The sequence below is a fragment of the Sorex fumeus genome, unplaced genomic scaffold (genome assembly GCF_029834395.1).
Source record: "Sorex fumeus unplaced genomic scaffold, SorFum_2.1 ptg000051l, whole genome shotgun sequence".
In the NCBI taxonomy this organism is placed as follows: Eukaryota; Metazoa; Chordata; class Mammalia; order Eulipotyphla; family Soricidae; genus Sorex; species Sorex fumeus.
The window spans coordinates 37187359-37204938 of NW_026606108.1; the positions used below are offsets into that span (position 1 = coordinate 37187359).

Below are 17580 nucleotides of genomic sequence, written 5' to 3' on the forward strand. Positions count from 1 at the left end.
CCATTGTTCTGTTGAAATTAGGTGTATTTGAGGAGCCTGTCTTGCCTTAAAGTAGCCCATTTAGTTGTTCTTTTAACCATGGTTTTGAGTCTATGAAGTTTCTGAGCTGTTGTTTGTCTGTGAAACTGTGTGTTGTTCCTTCTATTATGAATGAGAATCTCGCTGGGTAAAGTATTTTTGGAGAGGCATTTATTTCATTGAGTTTTTTCACTATGTCCCACCACTGTTTTCGGGCCATGAGGGTTTCATCAGAAAAATCAGCTGTGAATTTTAAGGATGCTCCTTTGTAAGAGATTTCTTTCTTCGATCTTGCTGCTTTCAGAATTTTGTCTCTGTCTAAAGTTTTGGTCATTTTGATCAGGATGTGTCTTGGGGTATTTTTATTGGGATTTCTTCTAGCTGGTACCCTTCAGGCCTCCTGAATGTGGTCACAAGTTTTCTTCAAGCTAACAACTTTTGTTTACCTCTTTTAGTCACACCTGGTAGTACTCAATATTATAACAAAATTTTAGTTTATTGGGCATTAATTAATGGTATATGAAATTAAGCTAATACCTTTTGTTTACCTATTTGGGTCACACCTGGTAGTGCTCAAGGGACCATATTTATCAGGGATCAAACATGGAGTATAAGGGTCAGAGAGATAGTACAAGGGTTATGGCACTTGCTTTGCATGCTGCCAATCCCACTTCAATTCCTGCCATCACCGTAAGGATTAAAGAGATAGTACAGCTGGCAAGGCACTTGCCTTACACAAGGCTGACCTGGGTTTGATCTCCATTACCTCAAATAGTCCTGAGCCCTCCAGGAGTGACCCCTGAACACAAAGCCAAGAGTAAGCTTGAGCATAGCCAGGTATAGTCATGTGTGACCCCAAAACAAAATAAGAAGAAAAATTCATGGCACCACATATGGTCCCTCAAGTATCACCAGGAGTGGTCCCTGGAACAGAATCCTGAGTATTGCTGGGTGGACCAAAAATTGAAAAAAAAATTAAACCTGGAGTTTTTAAAGATTGACCATCTCATAAGACAACAGACAATATGTTAAAGGAAAACAATTTTCAAGATGCTAAGTTTCCTGAGGTAACAGATAGGTCTAATTTTGTTTTCTCATCGTATATAGTCCAATGTGCTGCTCACAATAAGCATCTAAAAATGAAAATACTAAATATTAATCCTTCTAATTTAATACTTAACTCATCATGCTTGAAAATAATTATGAATTTAATACCACTTTTGTTTTGAGGGTTTTTTTGGTTTTGTTTTGGGACTACACCTAGCACAGCTCAAGGCTCATTCCTGGTGGGGCATAGGAGACCATATGAGGTAACATTAATCAAACTCCGGTCTGCGACATGCATGACAAGTGCTTTACCTGCTGTACTATCTCTCACCCCTCAACAACCGCTTTTGAACCAAACGTTGCTTGAATTCTTAAATACACAGTAAAGTTTTCTCATCTCTCCATCATTCTTTTTGTATCTAACAGATGGAAGTACTCTGCTCCTAGTACCAACTCCCCTTGGCACTGGGGATTTGTTGGTGTTTACAGAAGTGGGGGATTTATTTTCACTTTATCAAAATCAAAATCTGAAACCAGAAATAAGTTTGGCCACCTTCGAACGAATAGCTGGATCACAAGAGGAACTCGAGTTATTTTTATTGATTTTTCTTTATACAATGCTAACATTAATCTGTTCTGTATCGTAAGGTGAGTAACCCAAAACTTAGTAGCATATTAAATTTAAGAAGCATTCAAAGACCTCACTAGTTTATAGTTTGTACATCTTTGTACTGAGATTAAGATCATAAACTTTTAAATAATGTACATCTGCCAATAATGAAAAAGGTCATATCCAACCAAATTTATTGATCCATTGTTAGAATGTATTTCATTCATTATTAGAGAAAATGGTGAATTAGACAAACTGTTAGTTTAATATTAAGAATTTTTATTTTTTAATTTCTTGTAAATATTTTGAGCCACACCCAGCTGTGCTCAGGACCTAATCCTGGTTCTTCACTCAGGAATTACTCCTGGGGACCATATGGGGTGCTGGGGATCGAAACCGGTTAGTGCTGGTGAGTCTACAATTCTACAGTTCTAAAATTTTTATTTATTCCTTCACTTCAGATTATTAAAATCTATAGATTTCCTTTTTGAATGGAGATTTTTACCACATTAATTTTTGTCTTCTTAACAATTTAAATTCAAACAATATCTAAAAGCTGTACCCTAGATACCATGAATGTCTTAATGACTGGACAAAATGTTCTTGCCCGTTCACTTTTTTGCAACATTAACTTTGCACAGTCCTTGATGCTGGGCTCACTCTAGCCAATAAAATGTCAGCAGATATTGTCATTGTCACTGTCCTCCCATTGTTCATTGATTTGCTCAAGCAGGCACCAGTAACATCTCCATTGTGAGACTTCTTGTAACTGTTTTAGGCATATCGAATACGTCACGGGTAGCTTGCCAGGTTTTGCCATGTGGGCAAAATACTCTTGGTAGCTTGCCGGGCTCTCCGAGAGGGGCAAACACCCTATGCACTATGCTATCACCCCAGCCCAGCAGATACTGCATAAGCTTTAAATGAGTTTTCACTTTAAAACATGGTCTCTCTTAGGGCTGGAGAGACAGTACAAGAGTTAAGATATGTGTTGTGCATACTGCCAACCCCAGATTGAGCTTCCATTTTACTTATCCAACCTTGTGCATTAACTATGTGCACAGAGAAAACAGATCTGGGATCTATTGGATAACAGGTTGGTTTGTTTTGATACTTCGGTATCAATAAATTTTGCTAATACTATAAATACAAATAATTACATTGTCACATTTGCAATAGAGCTATTGGCTCATTAGATTACTGCAAATTCTGAATTATCTGGAGTTGTGGAAAACACTGGAAATATAGGAGCCAGAAAGATAGTACAGCAGGTAGGGCACTTGCCTTGCACATAGCCAACCCAGTTTCGATCCCCTGCACCTCAAGACATACCAGAGTTCAGATGGTCCTGAGCCCAAAACAAAAACAAAGGGGCTGGAGAAATATTATAGCAGGTAAGGTGCTTTAGCCCTGCATGCAGCCAACCCAGGTTCATTCCCCGGCATCTCATATGATCCGCTGAGAGTACTGCCAGTAGAGATTTCTGAGTGCAGAGCCAGGAGCAGTCCCTGAAAATTGCCAGTGGTGGCCCCAAAACCAAAATACTAATAATAATTTAGTGATTCTTATTTAAAAATAAATGCTAGAAGTATAGTGAACAATCTCAAAAATATTTTTACTTTTGGTCTTGTAATCAATATTTAGAATTCTATTTGCATATTTATCCAATACCCATTGAGTAAACAAAAAGCATTGCTTCAACAGAATATAAAAACCCATTTAGAAACAAAAAAAATATCTCTAAAGAGTATACTTCCCTCTTCTGAAATATCAAAAATTATATATTTGGGGGGAAGCCTGATGAATAACAGTAAAACAGGACAGCATCTTCCTGAACATCATCTCACTCTCCTGTGGGTAGACAGTATTCCCAGTTATAAACAAGCAATCTAAACATAGAATGAAAATCTAGATGAAATCACATCCTATTTTCCCATTTATATTGTATGTGACTATCATGGAGATATACACATATATGTATGTATACATACATACACATATACATACACACATATGTGTATATATAATATTAAAAAAGAGCCTCTAATGAAAAAATAAGTCTACTAGAAAATATTTAATTTAAGGATCAGGAGATAGCTTAAAGAGCTAGAGCCTCTTCTATGCATGTTGGAACCCCAGGCTCAATCCTTGACACCCATGGTCCTCTGAGAACTGTCAGGGGCTAGTTGCCCCTGAGTACTGCCACCTGTGATCCAAAAACAATCTAAACTTTTTATTTCTTTATTTTAATGTAGGAGTATTGCTATTTATTCAGCCATTGATTAGACTGATTTAATTGGGTATGAACTCCACAAGCAAAACTTTTTCAATTGAACTCATCGCCAGGGGTATGGTGCAGCCAGCAGGTCAATCCATATCTGTGAGGCGAGAGCATCAGCAGCCTGATGATGCCTTCAAACTTCCAGATACCCCAAAATTGCTGCTGTGCCTTTGGCCATACCCCAAAAACTTGGGGTCAAGTTTACCAAGAAAGTAAATGGCCATTGAGATTAGTACCAGGAATTTTACTCCATGGCTTGGAGGCCAACCACACATGCTAGGGGAAAAGGGAGCTCAGATAGAGAAGGAAGCACCAAATAAAGGGTGTTGGGAGGATCCTCCCAGGATGGGAGAAGCATGCTGAAAGTAGACTATAGACCAAACATGATTGCCACCCATTGCCTCTTTTGCAAACCACAACACCCAATAAGAGAGAGAGAACAAAAGGGAATGCCCTGCCACAGAGGCAGGGTGGGACGGGGTGGGGGGATGGGAGGTGGGAGGGATACTGGGATCCATGGTGATGGGAAATGGGCACTGGTGGAGGGATGGGTATTTGATCATTGTATAATTGAAAGCCAAGCACAAGAATTTGTAAGTCTACAACTGTACCTCAAGATGTCTCACTAATAAAAATAAAAAATAATATAAATTTTAAAAAAGTAAATGGCCAAAAGTTAGGAATGTGGGAGACACACCCACAAACCACCTCTGGCTTAGCTATATAATTGGAGGCAAGGCCTCTCTGGTTCCTGATCGAACTGCTTAATGGCCATGATCCCAGAGACTCAGAGACAAATCTCAGAGCCCAGCGGCTTTTGGCAGAGATGGCCATGATCCCAGAGAATCTTGGAACCCAGCAGGTTTTGGCAGAAATGCGTCCGGTCCCTGCAGTAGGTTACAAGTGCTGGGCCATCCCAGTGGAGAAAGGGTGCTATTCCTCCACCTGCTCCCCATTGGCGGCTTGGTGGCGGCCATTTTCCAATCCTTGCAGGTCAGAATTGGGCCCGCAGTGATGAGACATGCAGGGCCTTGCAGGATGGGTGTGGAGCTGGCCCTTTCCTCCTTGTCCCAATGAGATCCTGAGTCGCCTCCCAGGAACGGCCTCTCTGGCTCCTGATCAAGGTCCTTAATGGTCATGATCCAAGAGACTCAGAACAAATCTCAGAACCCTGCAAGTTTTGGCAGAAATCCCTCCAGATTTAATTGTTAAAATTTTGGAATTCCAAAATCGCGTGGCCACTAATGCAGCCACGCGACATCATATGTTATTCATAACCAGCAATAAAAAACAAATTGTCTATTGTTGCCTTTTTGGCAGACCTGAGTATTGGAGTAAAATCCCAAATAATAACGGTGGGTCTGATGTCAAAATATTGAATGTAATCAAAGTAGAGAGAGAGTAATGTAGAAATCATCTACCCCACAGGTAGAGGAAGGGCGTGGGATGGGCGGTATACTGGGGTTTTTGGTGGTGGAAAATGGGCACTGGTGAAGGGATGGGTGTTTCATTGTATGACTGAGACTTAAACCCAAAAGCTTTGTAACGGCTCTCATGGTGATTCAATAAATAAAATTATAAAAAACGGAAAGAAAAAGTAAGGTGGAGTTCATGCCAAATTCAATCAGCCTAATCAATGGTTGAATAAATAGCAATACTCCTACATAAAAAAAAATGAACCCATTGCCTTAGAAAATTTTTATACAGAGTTGAAGTAATAGTATATCAGGTAGGGCACTTGCCTTGCACGCAGCTAAACTCAGGTTTGATCCACAGCACCCTGTATGGTCTCCCAAGCACCACTGGGAAGTGATTCCTGAGTGCAGAATCAGGAGTAATCCCTGAGCATCGCTGGGTATGCCCCCCCCAAAAAAAACAAAAAACACCTTTTATACAAATAAAGTGTATAAGTGAACATCACTAAGGTACAAGGTACATATCATTACTGATTAGAAACTTCACATTTAGTAAAGTACTGAAATAAATGTGCTTGAGATATAGAATTATTCACAAATTTAATCATACAGATTGGTGGCAGAATTTCCTGTAACTGGAGGAATACTTACTTCATGGCAGTTCTACTCTGTGAAGCTCCTCAAGTATGTCAGCTACTACGATTATTTTATTGCTTCCTGTGAAATCATATTTTGTATCTTTTTCATTGTCTTCACAATAGAAGAAATTAAAAAATTAAAAGAATTTAAGTGGGCCTATTTCAGAAGTATTTGGAACTGGCTAGAATTACTACTTTTGGTGGTAAGTATATATTCAAATACTGAAGAAGCTCACATCAGAACCCATCCGTTAGGAAGGTGTAAAAAGCATGATTTTGTACTTACCTGGATCAGACTGATTCTGCATCCAGGGATTACTTCTGGCAGGCTTGGGCAACCACATGGGATGCAAGGGTTTGAAGCCAGGTCAGCTGCACACAAGGCAAAGCAACTTACCAACTTTACTATCTTTCTTCTACTTTTATGATCAGTATGTCTAAGCTTCTATACATTAAGGCTTCCTTTTTTATATGCAAAGGCCTGGGTCTTATTTTCATGTGTTCATAGACTATGGTTATGTGGAAGTAGAAGTAGTCTCTAATCAAACCCTTTTTATTTCCCCATTTAGTTGTGTTCCATGACCATAATCTTCAATTTATACTGTATTATACAAATTTTTCTCTTACTTGATCTGTTGTTACAAAATACAGAAAAATATTCAGACTTTTATTTTCTTGCATACTGGCACATCCACTACAACAATGCCATCGCTATTACCATCTTCTTTGCATGGATAAAGGTATTTATGTTTTATTATACTTGATACTTGATACAACAGTTCAATAAGCTCTTTTGTTATAGTAGATGGCATAATGGGAACACAGGACAGGAAAGTTATGCTAATCAAAAAGATTTCTTAACCAAAGACATGTAAATCTAGTTTTGTTTGGTAATGATTGCTGGTAAATTCCTTAAATCCCTAAACATCATTACATACTTCCTTTAATTTGAAACAGATTTCTTAAAAAAATTAAGTATTATACTCAATACTATTTCCTGGGGCCAGAACGATAGAACAGGTTTGCATGTGGCCAATCTGGATTTAATCCCCAGGATCCCATATGGTCCCCCAAGCTTCCCGCGAGTGATTCTAGGAGTGCCAAGACAGGAGTAAGCCCTGAGCACCACCAGTTGTAGCCCCAAAACAAATAAAAACCAACCACCCCCCCAAAAAAAAACTCATTTCCCTATTTCAGTTAACTTTGTTCTTTTTCAGATATTCAAGTTCATAAACTTTAATGAAACAATGTCTCAGCTGTCATCAACCTTGTCCCGATGCATCAAAGATATAGTAGGATTTGCCATCATGTTTTTTATAATATTCTTTGCTTATGCTCTATTAGGATTTCTTGTTTTTGGATCACAGGTTGATGACTTTTCCACCTTTCAAAATTCCATGTAAGCATTCAGTATAAAAAATTATGTTCTAGTTTTAACAAAAATTCACAGTAATATTATTTATAATATTCTTCGCTTATGCTCTATTAGGATTTCTTATTTTTGGATCACAGGTTGATGACTTTTCCACCGTGCAAAATTCCATGTAAGCATTAAGTATAAAAATTTATGTTTTAGTTTTAACAAAAAGTCACAGTAAGGTCTATGATAAGAGTAACAAACTGGGCTGGGGGTTTGCATGAATGGCTTTGCATGAGGGAGCCCCACGTTTGACACCTGGCATCACACAGTTCCCCAGCACCTCCATAGGGTAAGGTCCCAAAACAAAAAGCAACAAAAGAATAACACTGATTTTACAAATTTAAACCTGGTTTAATATTTTCAGAGTTAAATATGTTACATTCCAATATGGCTGTTGATGTTCATTGTATTCATCTATGGTCACTAAAAAATTCCTTTCCATTTTTCACTGGAGGTGAAACTTTTTTTTTTTTTGCTTTTTGGGTCGCACCCCGCAATGCACAGGGGTTACTCCTGGCTCTGCACTCAGGAATTACTCCTGGCGGTGCTTAGTGGACCATATGGGATGCTGGGAATCAAACCCGGGTTAGCCTCATGCAAAGCAAATGCCCTACCCGCTGTGCTATCACCCCAGCTCGAGGTGAAACTTTTACCTAAGATAACAGAAATGCTCTCCCTATCTCTACAGTCATATACATACATACATACATATTCGATATGCCAAATCCAGCACATACAATGGATCTCATTCCCCTGACCCTGAATATGGCAGCGTTGAGAAAGATGTAGAAGGAAAGGCTGATAAAATCTCAAGGCTGAACTAGGCTGCCAAAACAAAGACAGACAAAAATGACTGTCTGTACTTTCAATGCACGTACGCTGGCATCTGATGCATCCATCGAGGACTTGATGGTACAAGCATGAAAGATCAAGTACGACATCATTGGTCTGACCGAGACAAGGCATCAATCACATCACACCGTTTTTGACACTGGAGAAGAACTGTACCTTGGAACATGCGACAAAAGAGGTGTCAGTGGTGTTGGTGTCCTGATTGTCAACACAAACTTAGCCATGAGCATTGATTCATTCGAATGCCTAACAACCCAAATCGAACGATTACACTTGAATAGATGTGGCTCACTGCTGGCAGTTTCTATCTTTGTTGTCTACGCACCAACATCCAATTATGGTGAAAGAGAAATTGAGAAGTTCTACATGGAGCTGGAGAAGTTCTATAAAGAAGACCACACCTTCTACAAGATCATTGTTAGTGATTTTAATGCCAAGATAGGACTGAGAAGATCAGCCAAAGAACTCCACATCGGGACCCATGGCCTAGAATGGAACGAATAGGGTGAGAGACTGTCTGAGTTCATCATATCGACCAAGACCATCCATGGTAAATCACAGTTCCAGAAGGCCGAATCTAAACATTGGACATGGGAGTCTCCCGGTGGACGATTCCACAACTTAATTGACCACATCTTATTCAATCGATGGTTTTGCCTGACTAATGTTGCTGTTATCCCAAAATTCCAAACGGGATCAGACCACCATCTGCTTCGTGCAAAATTCTACTTTACTGAGCAGGGAGAAAGGAATGCAAAGTTTAAGAAGAGAATTCCCAGAATGACCACCAACTGGGAGCTCTTTGGCACTATTGAGGCAACATGGGAAGATGCCATTGTTGACAACATTGACGATGAATACAATCGACTGGTTCAGCACCTCCATGATTGTGCGAGGCACGCCGAGAGAGATAGCCACAAAAAAATGCCTGTCTTCGAAAACTCTTGAGCTTATTTGCCAACTTGGCTTGGCACATGCCTCAGACAACCACAAGCAAATATCAGAGCTCTCAAAACAGTTCAGAGAAGCGATCAAGTAAGACCTCAAAGAGAGAAGAGCAGCAGTGCTGGTAGATGTGGCAGAAGTCGGGAAAAGCATTCGTAATGCCCGCCAACTACAAGACCAAGATCCTGATGGATCATCTTCCAGAAGGGCAATGGAGAAGATTATTCATGACTTCTACTCAGATATCTTTAATAGCCACGTCCACTTGCCCACATACTAAATTCCGCAGTATGGATATGTCATTCCCAACATTCTCCCTTCCGAAATCCGACATGCCATCTCGTCAGTAAAGAAACAAAGAGCACCTGGCCCAAACAAGGTCAGACCTGAATACCTGAAGAACCTACCGTCAGTACTCATCAATACACTGGCTCGACTCTTCACACACTACCTGTCTGAATGCAAGGTTCCATCCCAATGGAAAACAAGCAGGACTGTACTACTATACAAGAAGGGAGACATCCACGACATTGGCAACTATCGCCCAATCTGCCTATTGTCTGTCATCTACAAGCTGTTCACTCGAGTCATCCTGAATAGGATTGGCAGAACACTAGATGAAGGACAACCATGTGAGCAAGCCGGGTTCCGAAAAGGATTCAGCACCATTGACCATATCCACACGATAACCCAGCTCATTGAGGTTTCTCAGGAGTTCAAGATGCCGCTCTGTCTAACGTTCATTGATTTAAAGAAGGCCTTTGATTCTGTTGAGACGGAAGCGGTCATGGAAACCCTAGCCAATCAGGGCGTACAAACTCAATACATCAGGATCCTCCGTGAGCTGTATTACAGATTCACTACCACGATCTCACCATTCTACAAAGTAGTGATCATTGATGTCAAGAGAAGGATTCGACAGGGTGATACTATTTCACCGAAACTCTTCAGTGCCACCCTTGAGAACATAATGCGACGACTGGAATGGGAAGGAATGGGAGTGAAGATAGATGGTCAGCAACTACACCACCTCTGCTTTGCTGATTACATCGTTCTAATAACACCAAACATCAGCCAAGTGGCACAAATACTGACCGACTTCAACCGTGAGTGTGGAAAGGTTGGATTACAGCTGAATCTCACAAAGACAATGTTCATAAACAGTCTTGTTCCTGACATTCCATTCACTCTCAATGGAACGGCCATCTTCGAGTGCAACAGTTATGTGTACCTAGGTTGAGAAGTCAACATGACAAATGACCTGGCACCTGAGTAGCGCAGGAAGAAGAGAGCAGCTTGGAACGCCTTCAAGAGCATTGAAGAAATAGCTAAGAGGACGAAGAACCTCCAGCTCCAAGCACATCTATTTGATTCCACTGTTCTTCCTGCATTAACATACGCCTCAGAGACTTGGGCCCTACGAAAACAGGATAACACTATTCGGGTCTCTCAAAGAGGAATCGAAAGAGCTATGCTTGGAGTATCACACTTCACTCTAATGAGAGAAAGAACCCGGAGTTCCAATTTCCGTCAGTGCTCAAGAATCAGGGACACTGTCTCGTTTGCCAAGGAATCGAAAATCAGATGGGCTGGACAAGTAATGAGATTTAGAGACGACCGCTGGACTAGAGCCATTACCAACTAGATTCTACGGGGTGCGTGGACGCCCACCTACGAGATGGTCAGACTTCTTTGTGAAGACCCTGAACAATCAGTTTGAGGCTCTTCATGTTCCTAGAATGAACAGATGCCATTGGGCTATGCTAGCACACAACAGGGATGAATGGAGACGTTACTGGCGCCCGCTCGAGCATATTGATGAGTAACTGGATATCAAGTGATCAAGTGATCTCTACAGTCAGTCGCTGGGCCAAAAAAAAAAAAATCTTAAGGGGTTGGATTTAAGAAATCTTAAGCAGGTTCTAAGTTTTTGAGAATCGTCCATACTGTTTTCCAAAAGGGTTGGACCAGCCGGCATTCCCACCAGCAGTGAAGAAGGGTCCCTTTCTCGCCATATCCGCGCCAGCACCGGTTGCTTTTGTTCTTGTGGATGTGGGCCAGTCTCCCATTTGACCCAGCAATAGCACTCCTGGGAATATTTCCCAGAGAGGCAAAAAGGTATAGTTGAAGTGACATCTGCAATTGTTTGTTCATTGCAGCACTCTTTACAATAGCCAGAATCTAGAAAAAACCTGAGTGCCCAAGAACAGATGACTGGTTAAAGAAACTTTGGTACATTTACACAATGGAGTACTATGTAGCTGTTAAAAAAGATGAAGTTATGAAATTTACATACAAGTGGTACTACATGGAAAGTATCATGTTAAGCAAAATGAGTCAGAAAGAGAGGGATAGACACAGAAAGACTTCATTCATCTGGGGAACATAAAGCAACAAAACGGGAGACTAAACACCCAGGAATGGCCGAGATTAGTACCAGGAATTTTGCTTCATGACTTGAAGGCCAGCCACACGTGCTAGGTGAAAAGGAAGCTCAGATAGAGAAGAGAGCACCAATTAAAGGGTGTTGTGAGGATCCTCCCAGGGTGGGAGAAGCATGCTGAAAGTAGTCTATAGGTCAAACATGATTGCCACTCAATGCCTCTCTTGCAAAACACAGTACCCAAAAGAAAAGAGAGAGAGAGAGAGAGAGAGAGAGAGAGAGAGAGAGAGAGAGAGAGAGAGAGAGAATAAGGGGGAATGCCCTGCCACAGAGGCAGGGTGGGACGGGGGGATGCAGGGTGGGAGGGATGCTGGGACCCGTGGTGGTGGAGGATGGGCACTAGTGGAGAGATGGGTGCTTGATCATTGTATAACTGATACCCAAGCACAAAAATTTATAAGTCTAAAACTGTACCTCATGGTATTTCACTAATAAAAAAAAAAGAAAAGAAATCTCAAGCAGGTAGGGTGTTTTGCCTTGCTCACCGCTGACCTGGGTTCAATCCCCAATATCCCATATGGTCTCCCTAGCACTGCCAGAGGTAATTCCTGAGTGCAGAGCCAGGAGTAACCTGAGTGTCACCAGGTGAACCCAAAAAGAAAAAAAAAAAAGAAATGTTAAATGTTTCCTCCAACAAATCCTTTTTATTTAAACTGACCCTACAGGGTCAGCACAGCAAGTAGAGCATTTGCCTTGCATGCGGCCAACCCGGGTTCGATTCCCAGCATCCCATATGGTCCCCTGAGCACCGCCAGGAGTAATTCCTGAGTGCAGAGCCAGGAGTAAGCCCTGTGCATTGCCAGGTGTGACCCAAAAAGCAAAACAAAAACAAAACAAAAAAACAAAAACCAACTGATCCTATAGTCCTTTGTTAACTGGTAAAGCTGTGTTTTTTAGAACACATCTGCAGGCAATAAATATAGATTAGAATCAGTGGGAGAGTATTCAGGCTTTACAGAAGTGATTTGTGGCTGGAGAGAACAGGGATTAAGGTGCTTGCCTCGAATGTAGCAATCTCTGACAAACATATGATCCACTGAACATCACCAGGAGTGACCTCCTGAGCACTTCTAGTCATGGCCCCAAAACCAAAAATTAATAAAATTAAAAAGTGATGTACGTGTGCATGTTTCAGCGATTTTAACTTAGGTCTAATATAAGACTTTGATTTTACTATGCCCCTAAGACAAATAATTTTAATTTTAATAAATGTACTCTCCTTTTGGGATAGGTAAAACAAGTTGTCTAAGAACTGTGGCAATCTAAAATGTCAGTTCTCAAAATACATTCTGTGAAAATTAAACCAAGATTGTCTAGGGAGAAATGGCATCATATTTATGTAAGTTTGGGGAATTTGTCATCACTCACTTTGAAATTTGCAGTGCTTGTTTAACGTGTCTGGAGGAAAAACTGCAATAATTTTAATTACAGAATCCACCGAATTTATTTATTCATGATCCTTTCAATTTTTGAGACTCTGGTCTTAGAAAGTCTTAGTTTGTTCTCTTTTTTTTTCATTGATACTTAAGTAATCAAAATACCAATTTATTAATGTTTTTCTGAAATAACCCTTTGCTAAGCCTGTAGTAGAAAGAATGAACTAGAAACAAAGGAGTATCATTTACTTTTCAATTCTGCCATTAGCTTTTTTTTTTTCCTAAGAGACTGGTCTAGATCACTGATAGTTTCCTTCTAACTTCAAACACACTTTGAGAAGCTTAATTAGCTGCTTCTTAATGGCTAAATCTGTAGTTCCATCAAATGGGTCGTTTCCTAGAACCATAATGAGTTAATAACAAAAGTATTACTAGGCATTGTAACAAATTATAAAATTTTAAGAGTTTTCTTTGAAAAATAGGGAAGGGAAATGATTAAATCATCAAAAAACAGGTAGGGAAGTGTGGAATGGATTAATGAGGAAATTTGTGTTTTTGCTAATGATGTGCTAGGTTATTAAAACTGGATGAAATGTAGTTGAAATTGAAATGAAATTGAATAACAAAAAAGTGAGTAATAACTGGCCCCAAATCAGAAAGCAGAAATCCAGAGGTCGAGCCCAGCATCCAAAGCTCCTTTTACCCAGTTTTAACTGGTATATCTTTTGTGGTAAAATTAAGTATGTCAAAATTTACCATCTAAGTCATTTTAAAAGTATGCTGTTCAGTGATATTAAGCATATTCGCACTGTAAAACCATCATCACCATCCATTTCCAGAATTCTTTGTTCATCTGACAAAAATGTCCCCACTAAACAACACACCTACCTCTCTCTTGCCCTCTCCCTCGGCATCCCCACCAACCATCCTTGTTTTCTGTTTTACTGGTAGCACTGTAGCACTGTCCTCCATTGTTCATCAATTTGTTCGAGAGGGCCCAGTAACGTCTCCATTGAGAGATTTGTTGTTACTGTGTTTGGCATATCGAATATGTCACGGGTAGTTTGCCAGGCTTTGCCTTGCGAGCAAGATACTCTCGGTAGCTTGCCAGGCTCTCCAAGAGGGGCGGAAGAATCGAACCTGGCTCGGCCAGGCCAGCCGTGCAAGGCTTTTACTGGTACCTAATGGAATCACACCACACTTATCATTCTGTGACTGGTTTCTTTTACTTAGCATAATATCACAATTCATCCATGTCAGAATTTTCTTCATTTTTTAAAATTAAAAAAGTTATTGTGGGGCCATACACAGCAGTGCTGATGGGGGTTGGAGGGGGTGAGTTATGGCATGCACCACATCCCAAACTCCAGAATCTTTCTTTTAAAGGCTGGATAATATTCTACTATATGTAGAAACCACTTCGTTTCCCATCTTCAGGACTCTTGGGACTGCTTCCATAATTTAGTTATGAAAAAATAGAATACAGATCTCTTCAAGGTCCTGCTTTCAATTCTTTTCTGTTTACTAAGTAATACTATTGCTGAGTCATTTTCCTTTGAATTTTTTTAGGAATGTCCCTACTTTTTCCTGTACCATTTTATATTCCCACAATCACCACAGAGGGTTCCAATTACTGCACCTCCTCACCAACACTTGCTATTTTTGACGTCTTACTTTTAGTGAAGGTCATTCTAATGGGTGATATCTCGTGGTGTTTTTTGTCTGGTTTGGAGCCACATGCAGCAGTGCTGGAGGCTACTCCCAGCCTAGGGCTCAGCGGCTGACCCTTGTGCTTATCTGTTGCTCAGAATGGACCTAGAGCTCCCACATGGGAATCCGACGCTCTGGTCCTTTGAGCCATCTCCTGGACCCTGAGCTGTAGTTTGGATTAGCACATTTCTTCTGCCAGCTATTTGTACTTTTTAGTTCTGAACTTTAAAACTTTGTTAGATTTTCTCTCTCTACTGGTATTTTCATTTTTGTTTTCACATTGTTCTTCCCCACAACACCTTGTATAATCCACCATCAGGTCTTTTTCACGAATAACTGGTTTATTCCTCCCTCTTAAATGTCTTTTATAAACACTGCTATACTGTAGTAACTCTAGAATTTAGTCTTTCCCTTTCTCTCAGTTTACTGCTTCTCATTTTGTTTTAAATGTAGGCTTCCCCCCCAGACTAAGGGTCAGCCTGAGGTGAAACTTAGGGTCTTCAAAGGCCATTCTGAGTCAGCACCTTTTGGGCCTGCACAGTGACTTTCAGATTAACTCCTATACAATTGCTTTTTAATATCCCAGTCTTTGATGTCCAGCTTCCAAAAGGGAAAAAGAAAAATTTAGAGCAATGGAAGGGGTTGGAGAGATAGTACAGCGGGTAGGGCACTTGCCATATACATGGCTGACCCAGGTTCAACTCCCAGCATCATATATGGTCGCAGTTCCTGACAGGAGTGATCTTAGCACAGAGCCAGCAGTAAGCCCTGAGCATTACCAAGTGTGGCGCAAGAGCAATGGGAGAGCACTGGTCCTTTTAAATTCCAAAAGCACTGCCTCAGCTAGAAGGGATAGGCTTGCAACAAAGTGGGATGCACACCCATTTGTTATCAGAAGCAGTTAGTATACAGCCCTGATGTTTGGAGAAGAGTCCTTGTTGTCCAGTCAGGATCCAACACATCTCAGCCAGCTGCTGCAGGAATCAGGCATGCTGGCTGCCTGCTGCAGGGCTAAATTGATCCAAACTGCCCAAGCTTCCCTCCAAAAGATGCAGTGCTTCAATAGGTTCAGGTTCCAAAACAGTGACATCAGACTTTGCCACAATGACTGTCGTCTGGGTAGGGATATAGATTTCTTCAGAAGATGGTACTGCTTTACCCCATCTTTCCCAGATACTCCATCTTGAAGATAATGTTGACAATCCAAGAAAAGCAGTTGAGAAATGTTCACTCTTTCAGGGAGAAGACAGAAGACAAAGCTCAGGACTGCGTGTGTCTGTCTGTGTGTGAACACTCAGTCTTTGCTTGGGACTTTGACCCTATGTAGTTCAGGAAGTCATGTCTTGAACTCAGATTTAGACTCAGGTTAGAGTGCCTGTATATACCTGCAGTCACAAAAATCCTTTATGGACAAAAGTTATCTTCATTCTGTTTCAAATAAATTCTACAAGTAAATTGTTAAATATGATTGAAAGTTGCTCAAAAACTATTTTGTAACGGGTAAAATTATAAGCAAAATCCAGCAGCTATAGCAGAACATTAGGAACAGACTTAACTGCAACAGAGTATTTAGAGAAATAAAACGCAAGTCAGGAAATATCTTGAAAGAAAAGTGACATTTTTGAAACGTCTCAACTTTAGAACTATTACATAGCTGATTTAAAATTCAGATGAGGGGTCTCAATGAGCTGAGTGGATTCTTTGCGTACAGTAGGCCTGGGTACAGTCTGATCCCCAGGACCACATGGTTCCCCCAAGCAACATGGGAGCGACCCCCAAGTATAGATCAGGGAGTAACAGTACCCTGAGCATTTGCTGGGCTAGAGCGATAGCACAGTGATAGGGCATTGGCCTTGCGCACAGCCAGCCCAGCCAAGCCGGGTTCAATTCCTCCGGCCTTCTCGGAGAGCCCGGCAAACTAACGAGAGTATCTTGCCTTTACGGCAAAGCCTGGCAAGCTATCTGTGACATATTCAATATGCCAAACACAGTAACAAGAAGTCTCAAAATGGAGACGTTACTGGGCCCGCTCGAGCAAATCGATGAACAACGGGAGAACAGCCTCCAAATTTAAAAAAAAAATCAGTTGAGGGGCTGGATAGCAAGGACAAGAATTCAGTTGTATACCTTGCATGCACATGACCCTGGTTTGATACCTGGCACCACAGGGTTCCCAGAGCACTGACAGGTGAGCCCGGAAGATGCCTGAGCACCATCAGGTTTGGCACTGGAGGACTCTGAGCATCACAGCAGCTTCCTCTGGCTCTAGCAGTGAATTTTCCAGTCCTGCTACCCAAGACCAGGTGGGAGCAGCACCAGGACCTCCTGAGCAAAGTTTGGGAGGTCTTTCCCCATAAAACAATCCAGTTGACCAGGGAAGCAAAAATAACTCAATGGGAAGAAATGTGATTCACACGCTTAAGTCCCAGGTTCAACTCAGGGTCCCATGAGCCCAGCCCCCCTCATTTAAATCCAATGAATTGGGTTTGACCACAAATAAAACAGATTAATTCATAAAGTGAAAATGAGTGAAAAAAAAAAACTTTAGCACGGAGACAAAAAGTTGGGAGGGCTATGAGACAGACTGGAAACACCGAGTATGTTTAGCCTGAGAAAAAAAAAGTATTTGGAGACTCTTTAGGAATAGTTGCCAGCCAATCACACCTCCAAGTGAGAAACTGGATCTTATTAACCACAAATAGTACATGATGGAAGAGTGTTTGCTTTTAATAGCAGAAAAAGTTAGCATGTGGGAGCAAGAAGTTTTAGTATTTTCGTTCAATATAACCCTATATGCTAAAGAGCTTTTAAAAATAAAAAGTATA

General features: G+C 40.9%; 1 protein-coding gene across 1 annotated transcript in view; it reads left to right on the top strand.

Moving 5' to 3' along the window:
• The window catches only part of PKD2L2 (polycystin 2 like 2, transient receptor potential cation channel), a 50675-nt gene that overhangs the window by 15292 nt on the left and 17803 nt on the right, over window positions 1-17580 (top strand). The window contains exons 5-8 of the mRNA XM_056124678.1: window positions 1492-1713; window positions 5984-6212; window positions 6579-6749; window positions 7227-7408. Of these exons, the coding sequence (XP_055980653.1) occupies window positions 1492-1713; window positions 5984-6212; window positions 6579-6749; window positions 7227-7408 (804 nt within the window). The remainder of the gene's footprint in view (window positions 1-1491; window positions 1714-5983; window positions 6213-6578; window positions 6750-7226; window positions 7409-17580) is intronic.